Below are 18,730 nucleotides of genomic sequence, written 5' to 3' on the forward strand. Positions count from 1 at the left end.
GAAGTCCTGGGAAAATGCCAAGAAGCAAGGTTTAATTAGAAACTAGAAACAAGAGGGGCGCGGGGACCCGGATTTCCTTTTGAGCACCAAAAAGAACTACGAGTTAACGAAAGGTGTAGCAGGGAAGCCGATTGCCCGGTGCTTCTCTTCTAGGCTCGCTTTTATCTCTTAACCTACCGTATTTATTAACCGCCAAGTCTTTTGGGGGCTACCTGCTAAAAAAATCCAGAGTGTAAACAGTCGCCGATTAATTTGCAGGGGGTAGGAAAAACTGCACACGTGCTGCGAGATAGGTTTTAGAAATCATTTTTTAAAATACAGGATTCGGGGTGGTAACTCCAAGACAAGCAGGAGAAGCGATCGCGGAGGGCTCTGGTATGCAGTATTTTTATTTAGCCAGAGAACGTCCCAAGATCCATTTGGATATATATATATCCGAGTATTTTTATTCATGCTTAGGTACGCCAAACCTCTGCTTCGGACGCCGAAGGTTGAGCACGTGGCATTCCCTCATTTAGCCCCACAGCGACCCTGCACGAGATTGGCTGGCTCCAATAAACCAAGCGGGTAATCGGAAGGATTGGATCTTTTCAAACCATTTCTGCAAGTTAAACCACGACAAATAAAACGGGGGTCTTCAAACTTCAACTCCCAGTATACTCCTGCCAGCTCTATTTTCACTCCAGGGTTTGCAGAGTTCGCAGCCCGTTTTAAGTTTATTTCCTCTTCGTTGGCGTGTCTTAAGAAAAAAAAGGGCAGTGGCCGGAACAGGACAAGGAGAGCGAACCCTCTTTACTTTGAAAACAAAACAAAACAAATACGAATGGCCACAATAGGCTTCGAGCCGAGAACGTTAGGCCTCCAAGCTGCGTTTGATATTAAGCAAGGGCTTGGAGGAGATAAGTATTTCCTTGCAGGCGCGCCCGGTGGCCATGAAGTACAAACTTCCCAGCGTCCAGCCAACTTCGGCCGCTGGGGGAGAAGCTCTGCCCGGACGGCTCCCGGCGTTCCAGTCCGTGTCCCCGCCTTCTCATTGATAGGCGGCACGGTGGCGGCGCGACCAATCGGTGGCGGCGCCTCGTGACTATGCGATGAAAGCTTGGCCGGCCATTGCGAAGGCGCTGGGGTGACAGCGCCGAGCGCGCGACGGCTGAAAGGTGGGCGTCGGCCGGTTGGTTGGCGGTTGGCTGACTCGAGATGGCGGCAGCGGCCTTGTATTTGGAGCACTACCTGGACAGTGAGTGAGTGCGGCGTTGGGGAGGGTTGAAGCGCCGCGTGGTCTCGCCGGCTGTTACAGCTGCGTCATAGCCCCGGTGTGTGTGTGTGTGTTGGGAGGGGGAATTGCGGAGAGGGATTAACCAGAGGTATTTTTGCTGCGTCACACCTCTAAGTGGGCGCCGAAAAATACATTCAGCCGGGTCTGGGGCTGTAGTTGATGGTCTTCGCCGGTAGGGGCCGCCTCGGCGCTCCTCGCCCTTCAGTGCCACCTGTAAGCTTGTTACACAAACACTTTAAACTTTAAACTTGGAGCATTTTCCCGGCTGACCGCCCCCTTTACAACAGGCCTTCTCTTTGAACAGCGTCGCGGCCATGAAAGTATTTCCTTTTTTCTGCCTTCAAGAGCAAAAGCGAACCCTCCTTTAACGATTTCCCTCTTGGAAACAATTGAGCCGTCGCGGATTTTTTTAAAAGCGAAGTTGCAATTCTTCTGACTGGCTCAGAAGAGTTCGACCCCAAGCTTCCCTTCAATACCCAATACCGACGAGAGAATTGTGCAAACGTCGGCACCAATGCTATCATTCAGAACTGCAGTGAGGAAAAACTCCCAAGAGGCACCGAGGAAAGAACCAGAAGTCCCTAAAGTCCAGCATTCACCGTCTACAGCAGGGGTGTCCAAACTTGGGAACTTTAAGACTTGTGGACTTCAACTCCCAGAATTCCCCAGCCAGCCATGCTGGCTGGGGAATTCTGGGAGTTGAAGTCCACAAGTCTTAAAGTTCCCAAGTTTGGACACCCCTGGTCTACAGGTAGTCCTCGACTTACCACAGTTTGTTTAGTGACTGTTCGAAGTTATCATAGTGCTGAGAAAAGGGACTGATGACTGTTTTTCACACACACAGCATTGCAGCATCCCAGTAGTCGTGATCACAATTTGGATGCTTACCAATTGGTTTATATTTATGACAGTTGCAGTGGGTCACGTGAATTCCCTTTTATGACCTGACAAGCAAAGTCAACCATGTTCTTAAATTAACAATTACCGTGATTCACTTAATAAGAAAGTTTGTAAAATGGGGCAAAACTCACTTAACAAATGTTTCGCTTAGCAACATAATTTTTGGGCTCCATTGTCGTAAGTCGAGGACTACCTGTATAAAGGTTGAGTTGAGAATCCGGTTTGCCCCCCTTGTTAGGCTTATCCATATACCAACATGGATGTGGATGCCTCATATCTTTTCCTGGAGAAAAGTATGTCCCTACAAATACGTAAAGCTCAGGCCTAACATGCCGCATCATTAGAGTTCTCCGAACTTGGTTTGGGAATTGCTGATATTGAATTATTGCACTAGAAAAGAGCAAAAGAGAAGTTTTGAAGAAATGGAAGAGAGATGCCCCTCACATCTATCTTTGTACCTCCTTCCTGCAGCAAGGGATCTATTGCTTCCTCTACTGTATAAAAAGTATCAAATGTTATGTTCAGTGATTGGTTAGTCTAGGCTCTGGAAAACAGTGCTTGCAACAGGAAAGATGTTGAATCCTGCTTTTCTCCACCCCTGAATATGCACTAAACTAGGGTTGAAAGTAAGTAGACTATCAGCGTATTATATTATTGGTCATTTTTTAATTTTTTCCAAGGAAATGATCGTTTTATTACATGAAAACAGAGATGAAAGATGAATGGCAGAGAGATACAACTTTGAGCAAGCAGCTGAAATAATGTACAGTTCACTGAATTCTCTGAAACTCACATTTTAATTAGAAAAAGACAAAAGGAAAAAGTTTCAGGAGTGAAATATCACAAAAGTAAATAAATTAATGTAACAAGCTGAAGATACTTCCTTAGAAGCAAGCAAAATATTGGATTTGACAGAGGAGCGAAGGAAAGTAAGGAACCTTGCTGTCGCTGGCAGCCCATTTGTAGATACAGTACATGGGCATATCAGCTTCCTGGAAGAGCTGCTCTACAAGATCAGTAGTTTCATTACAAAAGAAAGAAGGAAGTGGCATTATTGATATTTTTTTCTCTTCAGCATCCAGAACAGAAATGTCTATGAAACAACAAATTCCCATGGCTGGATGGGATGAGTGGTCTTTCAGTAGAAGAATTGGAGTCTGGCATGTTGCTGATCTCTTTTATACTTCTCTTCCATATAACAGGGATCGTTCACATAGAAGGTTTTAATGCATTTTCCAATAGAAAACCGCATTCAATCTCTCCTTACTCAGTAATACAGTAAGCTTTGTGAGAAGGGTGGACCACTGTGAAGATAAGGAATTATCTCAGATACCCAACAGCATTGATAAAAGGGTCCACGGGATTAGAATGTGTAGTGTCAAGAGACATCAAATATACAGAAAATGTTTTATCATAATGGAAAAGGAATATATTCTGTGCCAAAAATGCATCATACATGCTGATGATAGAAGTAAAGTTGGTGAAAGACGTCTGAGCAATATCTTCTACCATTATCCAGAATATTGTTAGAAAACAGGGAAATGGCATGGTGACATTGCTGCAACTTTAGCTTTTCTGCTTTTCCACCCCTGCTAATATCTTCTGATAACAACATTTCGGAGACAGCAAGAATGTTAGTGAAGAGAACTAATGAAGTGAGCAGTGTTTATGAGCCACAATTACCATGTTTAATTCTCATTCAGAGATTTTAAAGTATTTTGGGCTCTAGAAATATTTGTTTTCCAGTCGTAGACACTGGGACCCATGAGACTAAGCAGCATACACAACTAGGAATGATGTGTGGTGGGAACATATCATAATGATACTGTTTGTGGTCAGAAATTTAATTTGAATAGGTTTGTGGTATGAAAATAATTCAGTCTTTCTATCTCTTTTTCAGGCATTGAAAACCTGCCCTGTGAATTACAGAGAAACTTCCAACTTATGCGTGAACTGGATCAGAGAACAGAAGGTATATTGAAATATACTAATCCGCAGATCTTTTTCATATAATGCAGGGATATAACTGATAGTTTAGGATCATATGTAGCCTTTGGTCTAATTTAAAAAGCCCTTCGCAAGAGATCAGAATCATGGTAAGAGATACACATCCTCTCCTATACTTTATTCTTGGAAGAGAGTTAAAAAGTATCAGAAAGAGAACGAGATAAAAAAGGCATTAGAAAAAAATGACTATATACTTTTGGTTCTAGCCCCCATTCACTGTTTGTTTTAAGCTGTATCTTCCATGTTATCTTCAAAGCAATATATTTCTCATTTTGCTCCTATGCAATAGAGTCTTTAATAGAAAGATTTCCCATTTTTGATGTAATATATATTTACTTGGTGATAGATTCAGACAGATCTGAGAAGACAAGTTTAAGGACTCGCCTTACATTTTAAAACTAAAAGTCAATATTTTCCTCATCTTGACAATAACGACTGATAAGAATCAAATTATTGAATATTTTATTTTTGTATGTGACATGTTTTAAAGGACAAACAAGTGCTGGTGCTGCAGTGCTATCATTAGCAAAAAGTAGCCCATTTCTTTGACTTTGGTCATTTGCTTGCATATGGGAAACAAGTACTGTATTTGAATTTATATTGTTGGAAAAAAGTTGTTTAAATCCAACTATTTCAGAGGTCTGAATACAAAGGGATGCTTCCTTCTACCAGCAGAAATTTAATGTTTTAATCCTCAAAATTATTATTCTAGCCATTTACATTCAGAGAGTCTAATAATATATTAGTCTTTCTTTAACTAGCTGGTTTTTGGAGGCAGAGTGAGATTTTTTTCTGCTCTCTTCTAATGCTAGTGTTTGCTTAGCATCCCAAATCACATATGCTGTATTTAGTAATAGGCTCCATCCATCTGGTAGTGTGCTTAAAGATTTTGTGGTAAAGAGGTGGTTGCCAGTGAGTTTGTGGGTGAAGTAAGTTCTTTGGAGATTGAGATATTGAAATTTTTGAAATTGCAGTGCTAAAGACTTCTAAAATGACATCTTAGGGTTGGAATTTCCATCCTATATTTTAAAATAAATGAATTTGTATTTAAAATAAAAAATAAGCTTTGTTTTGTATGGCTGCTGAAACATTTCAGTTATAAAATGCAATTAGATAATTACTGTGTTTGTGAAAATAAATCCAAATCAGTAAAACATCCCCTGGTAAATGAACTCCTAATTACAGCATCGAAACACATTTTCTTATTTCTCTACTTAGATAATTATTTGAGGCTTTTTGGATTGCAGTTTCAGTTTTATACTTATACTGTTTCTCATTATCCTTCAGACAAGAAAGCAGAAATTGATAGTCTTGCTGCACAATATATTTCAACGGTGCGGGATCTGTCATCAGAGCAAAGAGTAGAAATCTTGCAGAAGATCCAAAATGCTTATACAAAATGCAAAGAATATAGTGATGACAAAGTGCAGCTGGCCATGCAGACCTACGAGATGGTAAGATTAAATAATAGAGCAATGATACTGCAGAAGACCCAAGACAGTGCCTATGTTTATGACATCTTTTATCTAGCCTTTTAGTTTGTTTTTCAGATGGCAACTTTTTTTTTTAATATTTAGGAGCTGTTCACTGACAAATGGAGATGCTGTGCTGGACTTCAACTAACACCTATCATCATAAATTTTCTGATTCAGGGATTGTGCATAAGATTGTACTATTTCCTCATTTAATCTTTTGCAGAATGGAGATATAGTAAAAAATGTGAAGTATAGAGTGAATGTGTCTGACGACTATATTTGTCAAAAATACATTTATCAAAATTATCTCTTCAGCCATATTTCTGGAGTGGATTATTGATTAGAATTTCATTGAGGAATATATTAACAGCTATGAAACAATTGGTACTCACATATTGTATTAAGTCGTGATTTTTGACCTTGGCTTATTGACAGCTATAATAACTATATTGTGTACATTTGACATTAAGACATAACTGATAGATTCTGTTTAATAAAAAGAATTGTCGTTCTTATGATAATGTTTCCTTCTGCACTTATAGAAAAATGTTACTAATGATCTCTGGAAAAAAAATTGCAACCATCACATATATTTTGTTACTGCTATGAAGCTTCAGGACAGCTAGCAAGCAGCCTGTTAGCCTGTTAATTGCATTAGTAAATGGGGAAAAACATATGAATACTTTGAATGGTTTGTAAAATTATAAAAATGTATACAATATATGAATATTGTATATTCAGTTATTTCAAATTAATTAATGAAATATTGAAAAATGTGACTTCTATATTGTTTATAAATTAAGCATTAATCTATTTGATGCTTTCTTTTTTTCTCTTCCTGTTTTTTCTTTGCTTAAAAATGCTTAATTAAAATAAATAATGTAATGGTTGGAAGGGACATTATTAATCATCCAGTGCCGTGATGGCAAACCTATGGCACGTCGCCCCAGCTCAGCTTCACCGCACCTCCCACTAGCCAGCTGATTTTTGTGTCTCTACCACTCATTATGAGACATGTGCATATGTGCAGTGGGGAGGGGGGCAGGGCTCTCCCCGCAGCCTGTTTTTGGTCCCAGGAGGCTTCAGGCCCAAAATGGAGAGAGACGCATTGCATTATGGGTGTGGGGGCATACACTTTCGGCACGCAAAGACAAAAGGGTTAGCCATCACTCTTCTAATGTAGAATCCCTTATTATAACATCAGACGGCCATTTAGGCTATGTTTATATTCTTGCAGTGAAAGAGAGTATGCTGCCTCTTGAGACAGTTTGTTCTTTTGTTAAACAGCTATTATGATTAGGAAATTCTCCCTGATATCCAATCAAAATCTGCTTCTTTGTACTTTAAACCTAGTCTTATTTTACCTTCTAAACATGTATACCCAAACTTCATCTCCTCCCACTTATGACTGCAGGACTGTAACTTTGTTGCTAGTATCCTTAAGATTTATATTGATATTGTTTCCTGATTGCTTATTTATACCCTATGACTATCATTAAATGACGTACCTTATGATTCTTGATGAATGTATGTTGTCTTTTTATGTACACTGAGAGCAGATGTGCCAAAGACAAATTCCTTGTGTGTCCAATCACACTTGGCCAATAAAGAATTATATTCTATTCTATTTAATATTTTTATTATAGAAAAACAGTCTGATTTTTAATTTAAATACTATTTAAGGGGGAAAAAAATCTTCAGCTCTGTGGTGTATCTGTCTCTGTTTCAGGTGGACAAGCACATTCGACGACTAGATGCTGACCTTGCCCGATTTGAAGCTGATCTGAAGGATAAGTTGGAAGGCAGTGATTTTGAAAGCCCTGTGACACAAAACCTAAAAAGTATGGATAATGTGACTAATATGATAGAGTCTTTAGAACTTGAATTAATTTTTTAATCAGTCTCAGCCAACAATCTTGGTCTTTAGAGTGTGTATACATATTTGCGTAGGGGAAAGTTTGTAATATGTAGAAGCATATGACTGAGGATATAATTACACACTCAAATACTGGAATGGAAAAAGAAAAGGCTATTTATCTAACCAAACATGATTTAAGAGATAAATTGTCCTCAGAAGAGAAAAATGAGAAAGATCCAAGGATGCAATTTTTCTGATTTGGCATGTCTACTTTGTACAAGTAGTCCTTGACCATTTGTTTAGTGACTGTTTGAAATTACAGTGGCACTGAAAAAAGTGACTTATGTTCTTTTTTCATACTTAAGACTTGCAGCATCCCCAGGATCACGTGATCAAATTTGACTGTTTAGCATCTTGCTCATATTTATGACAATTGCAGTATCCTGGGGTCAAGACAATGGGGAAGTCAGACTCACTTAACAACCGTTCTACTAACTTAACTATGTGATTCACTTAACAGTAGCAAGAAAGGTTGTAAAATGGGGCAAAATTCACTTAACAACTGCCTTGCTTAGTAATGGAAATTTTGGTCTCAATTGTGGTCACAAGTCAAGGTCTACCTGTACTTCAAATTTGTGCTTTCAGTTAGGCATATGTTGTGAAGAGGAAGTTTGAATTAAACATAGCAATCTTCCTGTAACAGGACTCCTTAGCTGCCAAGAGAATGATAGTCCCTGAAACAATTTGAGAGAAACTGCATTCTAGAGATCATCCAGATTCCTGCAGGATCTATTTGTTTAGAGAAGCAAGCTGTGAATAATGAAAATTAAGAATAAATAAAAAAAACAATGAAATTATAGATTAAATCCCTCAGCCTTACTCATTGCATTAATTTGTATTTGAAGTCCTGCCAGCAGGTGATACTGGGTAGGAGGAGAAGGAGATTTGGGAATCCACCAAATGCTGTTCTGAAATTATGCTATATTACTTAGTGTCAGAGTAGCATCAGTGCTATGGGGCAATAATAAGCTATAGGAGCAGCTTGGTTTGTATCAATATGCTTCCTTTATGATTGGAGAGGAGGGAAGCATATTAATGTGGCCTTGAAGAAAGTGCCTTATAACAGTACTTCCTATAAGAAAAGCTTACTCCTTGCTTGGATTCCTATGAGAAAAATTCTCAATTGAAAATGGCATTGGAGAAAAGCCTCCTGTGATAATATTAATACACACATGTCTAAAAACAAAATCATATTATTTTCTTAAATGTACTTAACAAAAATACTTTTTTTTAGAGGGAAGAATTCCAAAGGATAAGAAAACCTCCCGTGGTCGAGGCCGGCGGACATCAGAGGAAGATGCTCCAGTGAAAAAGAAACCAAAACGAAGGTTAGAAATTAGTACAGAGTAGAGTTTTTGGATATGGGTGTCCCTCCCCCTGCCCCCAAGTCAATTTACAGTAGAAACACTTTTTCATTCCAGACTCCATGGAAGTATTCTAGGGGAAGTATGTTTGGATTATAGCTTTTGGTGAGAAGGAAAAATCCCATTCAGACAAAAGATTTCAAGATTATTCAAATTGGATCTTTCAGTCTATAGAGAGTGGACAGAAACAAGTAAAGCTTAGGAACCCAATCTCTGAATAACTAATCAAAAGCAAGAAAGTTTTTTCAGGTAGGCTTAAAAAGAGAAGGGAAACTCCATTTTGCCTTTGTTTTTTGCCTTCTGTTCTGGCTGGTTCAGATGGTTTTTTTTAAAAAAAAACACCCAATCTGGCAAGGGTTGGAGAATGAGCAAAAAACAGCTATTGGGAATATCAATCCCCAGTTTAGATATCCTACTCACAGAGAGTAGTGCCAGTGTGTTTGGGGTAAAAAATTAAGCATTGGTTGCAGTTGTAGCGTATGGGCAAAATGTGCCCAAACGAATTGGTACTGTCCATACCTTTAGCAGGAAATACTTAATGTGACACATGTCATTAAGTTGCTCCTCTAGTCTGCACGCTTAACCACAGCTCCAAAATGGCTTGTTTTCTTTTTGTTGAAGACATAGTAGACCTCCCTTTTGCTGCCGGCTTTTGGTAATGCTTGGTAGGCAATTTGAAACCAGATCAAAGCTATCTGGCAGGCAAGTGGCATTTTTTATCAGAAAACTTTCAAATGTGGCATAGAGAAATAGGCCAATTGAGTACAATGGCTATTTTTCAGCAGGTAAGGGAAGGTACATTGAAAGGAAGAGGAACAGAGGAAGCAAGTGAGCTACGAGGAAGAGGGAGGCAGCAGAAGGGGAAAAATCCCTTATTCTTCTCTGTTTCCCATTTGCTGCAAGTGCAAAGTGGTACCCTGTGGAAAGACAGTGACTCCACCTCCATCTGAGGCATGGCAAGTGGATTGTTGTGAAATGGGAGAAAACAGGTTCTCGGGTTGCCTGGAGAAGTCATTCAGCTGATAACCTAGTGTATACCTTCCCTATAATTCCTAAATACAATACAATACAATACAATACAATACAATACAATACAATACAATACAATACAATACAATACAATAGCAGAGTTGGAAGGGACCTTGGAGGTCTTTTAGTCCAACCCCCTGCCTAGGCAGGAAACCCTTTACCATTTCAGACAAATGGCTATCCAACATCTTCTTAAAGACTTCCAGTGTTGGGGCATGTGAAAGCTTTGCTTGACCAAAGCTATGGTGGGCAACAAAGGTTAATGTCTGTGGGCCAGTTTGGTGATGCCCACTGCTTACAAAAGATTGCAGTTTGGAATGTACAAGGAATAAGTAGAAAGCATTAAGGAGTGAAATGAATGAAAGAACATTGATAATTATGTAATAGATCTGAATGAAGGTGATCACATCTTGTGCAATGGGGCTGATGGATACTACAAGGAGATTAAGTTGTAAATTTAATTATGAATGAAACTAGGTATCATAAAGATACCAATGACATCATCTAAATGATTGCAAATGCATATTGAAGTAGAAAACCATAGGTTTGTGACTCTGTCTTATGCTGTACTGAATAGAGTGGAAGATAATATTTTTATTGGGTGACATGAATTTATGAGTGGGAGCAAGGCAAAACAGTACAGAAAATTGTTTAATCTATTCAAAAACCAATAATGGTGTCTTTCTGCTATGTATCATCTTTGAAAAAGATCTGTTGACAATAACATTTAAACATAAAATCATAAATATTTGTATCCTGGAATGTTATTCCAGGGATTTCAAGAGTCTTGTCTTGTTCACCTTTTTTTTTCAAAAGAATAAAACACAGAAATAGTCTCTCTTCCTAGAATTTACTTTCCAGCTCTTTGATCATTCTCATAGCCTTTCTGAACCCATTGCAGTATCTTAAACTCTTTCTTGTTTATTAATATTGTGTTAAATTTTATTTCTGGCTTTGAAACATTATTAATACAGGTAGTCCTCGACTTATGATCACAACTGAGCCTAATTTTTTTTATATTAAGTGAGACCGTTAAGTGAGTTTTGCCCCATTTTACAACCTTTCCTGCCACAGTTGCTAAGTGAATCACTGCAGTTGTTAATTTAGCAACACAGTTGTTAACTGAATCTGGTTTGCTTTCCATTGACTTTGCTTGTCATATGGTCGCAAGGCGGATCACATGACCCCAGAATACTGCAACTGTCATGAGTCAGTTGCCAAGCATCTGAATGTTGATCATGGGAGTGTTACAATAGTTGTAAATGTGAAAAACGATCATGTCACTTTTGTCAGTGCCGTTCTAACTTTGAATGGTCACTAAACAAATGGTTGTAAGTCAAGGACTACTTGTACTATTTTATTTTGCCTGCAGGCTTGTTAAGCCTGTTCTTATCTTTTCTTTCAAGTCATTAATAAAAATGTTGAGAAATAGAAGGGATATTGACCACTTAATTGTCAACCCATCCAGATCTTGCCAACTTGCTAATCAGAATATCATGGAATACTTTTTCAGATGTTTTGCTGAAATCATGATATAGGGTGCACAGCATTCTCATAATTCATTAAGGATATTTGTTGATTTTAAAAAATGCAATAGAGTTAGTTTGGCAAGACTTTAATTCAGTTTTTAAACCCCTTATAGTTAATGACAAATTCTTAACATGGTAAATTACTGAGTCACTGCCATTCACCCAGTTCTATTGAATTTATATCATAGCAGATCTGAATTAGCTGATACCATCCTATCGGTTCACCCTTCTGATGTCTTGGACATGCCAGTGGATCCCAATGAACCCACATACTGCTTGTGTCATCAAGTATCTTACGGAGAAATGATTGGGTGTGACAACCCCGATGTGAGTATTGAAATCAACCAAAGTATGACAAATGGTATTCATTTGTACTATGAGTTGAAATTTGCTGTCTAAACCAAAAACAACTGCTAGTCCAGTATAGGATTCTTCATAAAATCACAAACCTATCCTAAGTTCTTGCAAAGTGTTGGAACATTGAGTTATCTTGTACCCTTCCAGAAAATACAATTTATTTTGCAAAAATTATTATTGCAAATGTGGAAGAAGCAGCGTAGCTATTTAAAATTACACTGACATTTAGGTTTAAAGGAAAGAAAAAGAAGATGCAAAACAAAAAAAAATCAGTCATAGTAACACCATGGAGAGTTTCTGCAGACTTTGTTACACAATTTTGGAAAAATTCAATTATATTTTTTAATTTTAAACCTACACATTAACATTCTCTGCCTATCATTGCTCCATATTTTATATTACATCGCTCTCACAAACACACAGAATACATATTACTATGAAGTCATGAACATATCATCAGATAATGCACTCCTGTTTCCTTTGCTGTAAAGAATAAGCCAAGTAATTCTACAATGTCAGCATTTTGCAAGAAAGAATATTGTAATAAAATTTGCTATTCTACATATGATATGGAAGGACTAGGTAGCCAAACTCGTGTTGCTCATAAGACTGATGAGGAAAACAAAACGCCATTCATTTTTTTTTCAACCCCAAATATAGTGTCCAATTGAATGGTTTCACTTTGCTTGTGTGGATCTCACGACCAAACCCAAAGGAAAATGGTATGTACCATGAATTGTTTACTTTTTGTTCTATTTTCTTCATCGATCATTTGTCCCAAGAAAGTTGAAAATACTGTTGCCAAGATATATTTGATTCAGTGTTTTCTAAATAATTGTAGAAGAGTTATCCTTTGATATGTGAGCTTATAATATAAGTGATCTTTCTTCAATCTAGCAACCTTCTGAATGTGCTGGAAATTATAGTCTCAACATATCTGTCAGTTACCAATTTAGGGAAAAGTGGTCTGATGCAATTACTATAAGCGTATTTGTTGGGAAACATTCCACTGAATTTAGGAATGTATGTCATTCAGCAAATTGCTATATGAAGAAATTAATATTCCTTTATTTGCAAATATCACTGAAATCTATGACACTTATATTCTAGGATGTTTACACCTGTGTATTTGCAAATTTATATTGGCAAATTGAAAAAAACTACATATCCACACATATAATATACTGTAAATATCTTATGTGGGTCTAAGATGTTAGTACATATCTTAACATACAGAGATAACTATGTATTGAATGAATGAAAATATGGGAAGTGAATATGTCTGTGATAATATTAATAGAGGATATGAAACCTCCAGTGGTCTTAATATATTCATAAATCAATTCATTCCTTTGTCAAATAATAGTGGTTTCACAGAAGTATATTGGGCTAAATATGCTTCTCTTCTTTTAGGTACTGTCCTCGCTGTGCGCAGGAGAAGAAGAAGAAGTAGAAATGATATATAGTATGAAAAAATGTTTTAATATATTCATATGTTGCAATATTTTGTTTTCATCACCAACCCATCTTGTCCGGCCTGAAATAATGCAGTAGGCAGGTGTTCTTTTTATTAACCATATGAATGTTAAAAGTGATAAATGATACAGGAAGTTCATTAGTGATGATTATTTGGGTTACAAGTACACTTCGTCACTACAATCAAAGATATGAAGTACTTAAGAAAAGATCTGCACTGGAATTTCTTATATACTGAAACTTGTGAAAACTGCCTGTGGCCTTTCATGTGAATAAGATAGCATCTTTTGTTGTCACAAAATGTAGTCACTTTGGGAAGCTTTCACCAGTGCCATTTCACTGGCGAAATGACATGTTTTCTCTTGTATTTTCCAATGCATCCTCTAAAATTATTTTAGAGATTTGGAATGAGCATTGGGAAACCGGTTCAGAATGAAGTAAGAGTCCTGTTATGTGAGAAGGATAGGCTGCATAATTTTTTATGCAAACCTTTGCCTTGCACAATACATTTATGAAGGCTTTTAAATCCAGTATCAATATCTTTATCATTGTTGATAAGATGTAGAATCACATAGTTCACTTTTTCAGGTAGATTTTCCATTTGTACAACATTTGATTCTGTTAAGGAGTGGGTTGAGATTTTCAGTGTACAATTTTGCCACTTTGGAAATAAGTTTGTAAAGTTATATTTTACAAAAAGAACAGAGAATTTGTTTTTGATTAGGAGAATTCACAATGCTTATTTCAAAATGCACATTGTTTCTGTGTACTGTCCCCTCTGAACTTCATTCTGGTTTGAAACTGGATGCATTGCTCTCATTCCTGCTGATAAGCAATACCTGTGACATCAGTATAGTATAAATCCCTCATAAAATAAGATTTAATATTTTAAAATAATTTTGGATTAACAAAGGACCAGGAAAACTAGTTTTCAGGGAATAACAGTTTTAGCAAATGAGATGTTCCCATAACTGCACAAAAGTGTTTGACAGAGTGTTATGCAGTACGTTCATGTTTTGACTTCACTGAGATACTTTCTACTACCCACTGTAAATATTAGCATTCTTTTCTGATTTTCTCAGGTAAGAGATAGGCATTCCCCCCCAACACACACACACACACACACACACACACCACACACACACAGAGCTTTTTGTTGTCCATCTGTCATTCTCTCATAGGTAGGTAAAGGTTTGCATGCTTTTGTATGATTCATGAACCTGACAATTCTGTTCAGCTAAACAAAAACATACACTAGTTCATCAAGGATTCTGCCATACAACCTTCAGCTTTTAAATAGTATATTTTAATTTTTTAAAAAATAAAAAGTGAAGTCAGTTTAAATGGGAGGAATGCGCTTTTGAAAATATCCAGTTGCCTAATTTGCTAGAATTGGTTTTAGCATGTAATGTAAAAATGGTTGCCAGAAATGTTAGCAATCAATATCTTTCTTTAAACAATTGTCACCATTACATCTGCAGTATCAAAATGAACCCCATTTCAATCTGGAAAAGCTGATCTCTAGAATGTTGCAAAATCCTCAAAATCGTTAGTTTACATTTAGAAAAAGAACTCTCGGTTTTTATTATTGAAAGAATGCAAATTCTTATAGTTTTATACACACAATTTTGTAGTTACTAATGCAGTTCAGTTACAATATTCTTTGTACCATTTTATGTTTTCTGTAACTATACTTGCTTTCTAAAAGTGCAAACTGCATTATTTTCCTAAGAAGGAGAGAAGAAATAACATTGTAGTATTCATGTTATAGGGTCCTTATATGCTTCTGGAATGTCGTATTGCTATACAGTGGTACTTCGGTACTCGTTGGTTCTGGGAGGCGCAATGAGTACCCAAACCTTTTTCTCCCCATAAGGAATAATGTCAATAAATTTAATATGTTCCCAAACCAAAAACAATGCACATTTTAAGTCAATATGTAAAAAGCTAGGATTGTATATCATTCCTTTACATGAGAAACAAACCTAAAAATTAATAAATAGATTAAATAAAGTAAAGAAACTTCACTTTAACTGTACTGATGAGGAAAAGCTAAGATAAGACTTCAAGGGGATGTGCACAGGGCAAGGACTATGACAGGTCACCCTTTGTTTTGGCTGGAAAAGTTAGTGAATCATGAGGCAACTGACACCTTGCGTGTTGAGTCCTAAACAAACAAGTACCAGGACAAATTTTCTCGTCAGAATGCATCAAGTACCAAATTTGATGAGTTTCAAAGCAGTTGAGTACCAAGGTACCACTGTATAGTGTTCTGTTTTCAACATTAAGGAATTTTAGAAGGCAGGCTTTGTACCAAGTCTCTGCACTAAGTTATGGTAAATTCCTAGAAGAGAGCAAAAGATAAAGATGAAATTGTGGGTGTACTATATTGATCTGCTATAAAATAAAGTGTGCCTCTGTAGGTAGCGATGCATCAGTTGACTAATCTTTTAAAGTCTGCCAGATGCTTGATAATTCTGTTTTACAATTGTATCATAATAAAAACATTGAGTACCTTATGGGATTCTTGAGCAATGTTACATAGGTTTTATAATAGCGCCAAGTCACAGTTTTTCTAGCCTCAAATAAAGCAGTTATTATGCATTCTTATTGACAGCAGTTTTTGTAAGAATTCACAGATGAGTAGTTGAGTTATTAACAAATAGTAATTATGGCTTTTAACCTTCCATTCCAGATTTAGAAGAAAGTGACATTATACTACAATAGCAATTACTTTTAAATTATGTTTTTCCTGTCAGTAAAGTATTATAGATTGATAGTAAAGGCTCTTTTTATGTAATACCAACAATTACTGCTGCTACATAGTTCCAGAAGCAACTTAGATTAATTTATCATAAACAAGATTGAAACTCATTCTTCAGTCCTAAAGAATTAGGTATTTAGTAGGAGTGACTGAATGAGTAAAATTTCACCATCCAATTTTTGAAAAATGGTATTGGACTGAGCAATTATTCCATGTTGACTTGTCTATTTTGAAAGGCTTTGCATTTATTCCAACTAGTTTATATTTGAAGTTTTAAAATACTTACTGGTTTTGAACTTGTCACCTTGATTCTTGTCTTTTGAGAAACTATTTTGAATGTTGCTTGTACAGTATCCTGTTTCATTATTGAAACTTGAATGTGAGGAGCTAGATACATGTTTTAAAAAATAAAGAACTCCGCTTTTCCAAAAAATGTTATCTTTTCCCCATTGTTCTTCATAAATAAATGTCACAGCATAAATTTTCTAGTCATAGCTCTAGGTTTATGTTTTCTTTGTAAATGAAGAGAATATTATAAATCTTTTTATTAAAATGTGAAATGTATTTTTGATCATGTTATGGATATATTAGGTATATTATAAATAAAGTATTTTTGAGAACAAATATATGGACATGTTTTGTTTGTTTCTGAGAAAGAAAATAGTGCACAAACTAGAAGTGAATTTGTTTGCAAACAAAATTCTATCTATCTAGATATCTATCATTTATCTCTATCTAGGGTTTGAAGTCATGCTTCAAAGTTCTTGGGAAGAAAACTCAGTTACGTAGTTGACTTTTATTTTAAACTCCATTCCAGAAGCCCTTTTGTAGGTTTCAGAAATCCATAACGGCAGGTTGTGTCCAAAATGTCTGTCTGCCTACGCAGAGTTTATTTGGCTTTTATATAGTTTCAACAAGCAGAATAGAGCACAGATAGCAACAGTATTGTTCTTTGGTTTCCTCGCTCCCTTTTCCCTTGTGAATCCAGAAAGCTATCCAGCCAAGGTTGAATTTAACTCTCCGATACGGCCTGTCTCTGCTCGATGAGATAATGGGCTAAAAGATAAATGGCTACTTGAGATCATGGCAGTTTAACGCGCATGTCTGTACGTAACCTTTCCTCTCTTTCCACATCTGGTTCTGCTAATTAGGTGAGCTTGTAGGTATTCAAGGTAGCCAGCTACTGAGATCACGGTAGCTTACTATGCATGTCTTTACGTAGCCTTACCTCTATTCCTTCACCCTTTTGAATGTTTACATTTCACTTTTATGCTTTACACCAAATCTGGAGTATAACTGGTACTTGAAATGGAATTAACCCACTTTCACCACTGTATTAACATCATCTTATAGAAAACTATGGAAGAATCATCATTGTCTTTGATCAGTTTTTCCATTCTTGTTGTTCAAAACATCTAGCTTAAAGGTTGTACGTTGATGGCATAACCACTTTGAACACACTTCTATCAATTATTTCAGTAACAATATTTAATTTCCTGTCTATTTCTAAAGAGTAAAATTCAGCTCTTACTATTCTAATGATTAATCTCCCTGCATTGGATGATTTATCAGATCAATACTTCCTTTGGATGATTACAGGATTTTGTAATTTTGTTCCACTTAAGCTTTATATTTATAAATGTGACTTTCATTTTAGTTGGGAGATTTTAAATCCAAGTAAAATCCTGATGACAAATCTCTTTTTGGAACTCAGTTCACTTCAATCTTTTATTATGGCTAGACACTAAAATAAACATTAAAACATTAAAATAAAATAGAACAAAATATAATGGTTATTGGAATTAATGATGGGATCATCGATGGTAGCCAAAGTCTGCCTAACTTTACAGATAGTATAACAGAATTTAGCTATGTTCAGAGATGCTGATCTAATGGTAATAACTACATAGAAGAAATCAGAATTTATGTGATATTTTTCTGTGGTAAGAAGATACGAGTCTGAGCCCTTACAGAGCTATGGTTTGAATGATCCCTTGTCCACAGGGGCACATTCTCTGTTCACATGGGACCTCCAGTATGATTGCCTTGTGGAGTGTTTTAATGTGCTCAAGTTTTTTTTATTTTAACCTTCTGAATGTTTACGCTGATAAACATAAACATCATAAAGCATAATAACATTTTTCAAACTTTGTTGGAAAAGGAAAGATGATATAAAAATATGTTTACAATTTAAATATTGTTTATTTAAATAAAAATGAAATAAAATTGTTTTCAGTTTTCAGAATTCACTGGGCTGTAGATTAATTAAAGCAGTGCAGGGTAGAGAGAATCCTAGAACAGGTAGCACTATCATTATCTTACAACTTCTTGATTTTAATGGCATTATCTTAACCCGGAATGCTAGCTTAGTAAAATCTAGGATGGTAGCTACTATCCAGCAAGAGTAATCTAACAGCACAGCTTCTGCCAACTTTGTGCCTTCCAGAAAGACTAGAACTCTGGGGATTCAAGAAATAGTTCCAGCACAATCTAGAATCACCAGGTGATTGCAGTTTGAGTTCTGAATCTTGACACCTTAACCCAGAGTTTCTCAACCTCAGCAACTTTTTAAGATGTGTGGACTTCAACTCCTAGAATGCCCCAGCTGCATGCTTGGCCAATGCCTTAATCTAGG

The 18,730-nt window shown here is 36.5% G+C and overlaps 1 protein-coding gene across 5 annotated transcripts; it reads left to right on the plus strand.

The window, feature by feature from the left end:
• The first annotated feature begins 7 nt into the window (after positions 1-7).
• On the plus strand, positions 8-16,723 carry ING5 (inhibitor of growth family member 5). 5 transcript variants are annotated; one of them, XM_081955795.1, is made up of 8 exons: positions 8-113; positions 4,077-4,148; positions 5,471-5,637; positions 7,388-7,499; positions 8,811-8,904; positions 11,687-11,825; positions 12,516-12,577; positions 13,269-16,723. In XM_081955795.1, the coding sequence occupies exons 2-8, from the start codon at positions 4,121-4,123 to the stop codon at positions 13,306-13,308; spliced, it is 642 nt and encodes a 213-aa protein (XP_081811921.1). In that variant the 5' UTR covers positions 8-113; positions 4,077-4,120; the 3' UTR covers positions 13,309-16,723. The 5 variants fall into 5 exon arrangements, with proteins under 5 accessions (XP_081811921.1, XP_081811918.1, XP_081811917.1 ...); XM_081955792.1 differs by lacking the exon at positions 8-113 and adding an exon at positions 372-1,237 and having other exon boundaries at positions 11,690-11,825; XM_081955791.1 differs by lacking the exon at positions 8-113 and adding an exon at positions 397-1,237.
• Positions 16,724-18,730: the final 2,007 nt, after the last annotated feature.

This window comes from Natrix helvetica (assembly GCF_964273705.1).
Source record: "Natrix helvetica genome assembly, chromosome: 5".
Taxonomy (NCBI): Eukaryota; Metazoa; Chordata; class Lepidosauria; order Squamata; family Natricidae; genus Natrix; species Natrix helvetica.

Excerpts from the sequence above, each read along its gene's own strand:
- ING5 (XM_081955791.1), top strand. The coding sequence starts at position 1,198 with ATGGCGGCAGCGGCCTTGTATTTGGAGCACTACCTGGACA. Across the intron at positions 4,149-5,470 it reads ACTGGATCAGAGAACAGAAG|ACAAGAAAGCAGAAATTGAT; the intron begins GTATATTGAAAT and ends ATTATCCTTCAG. Across the intron at positions 5,638-7,387 it reads CCATGCAGACCTACGAGATG|GTGGACAAGCACATTCGACG; the intron begins GTAAGATTAAAT and ends TCTCTGTTTCAG.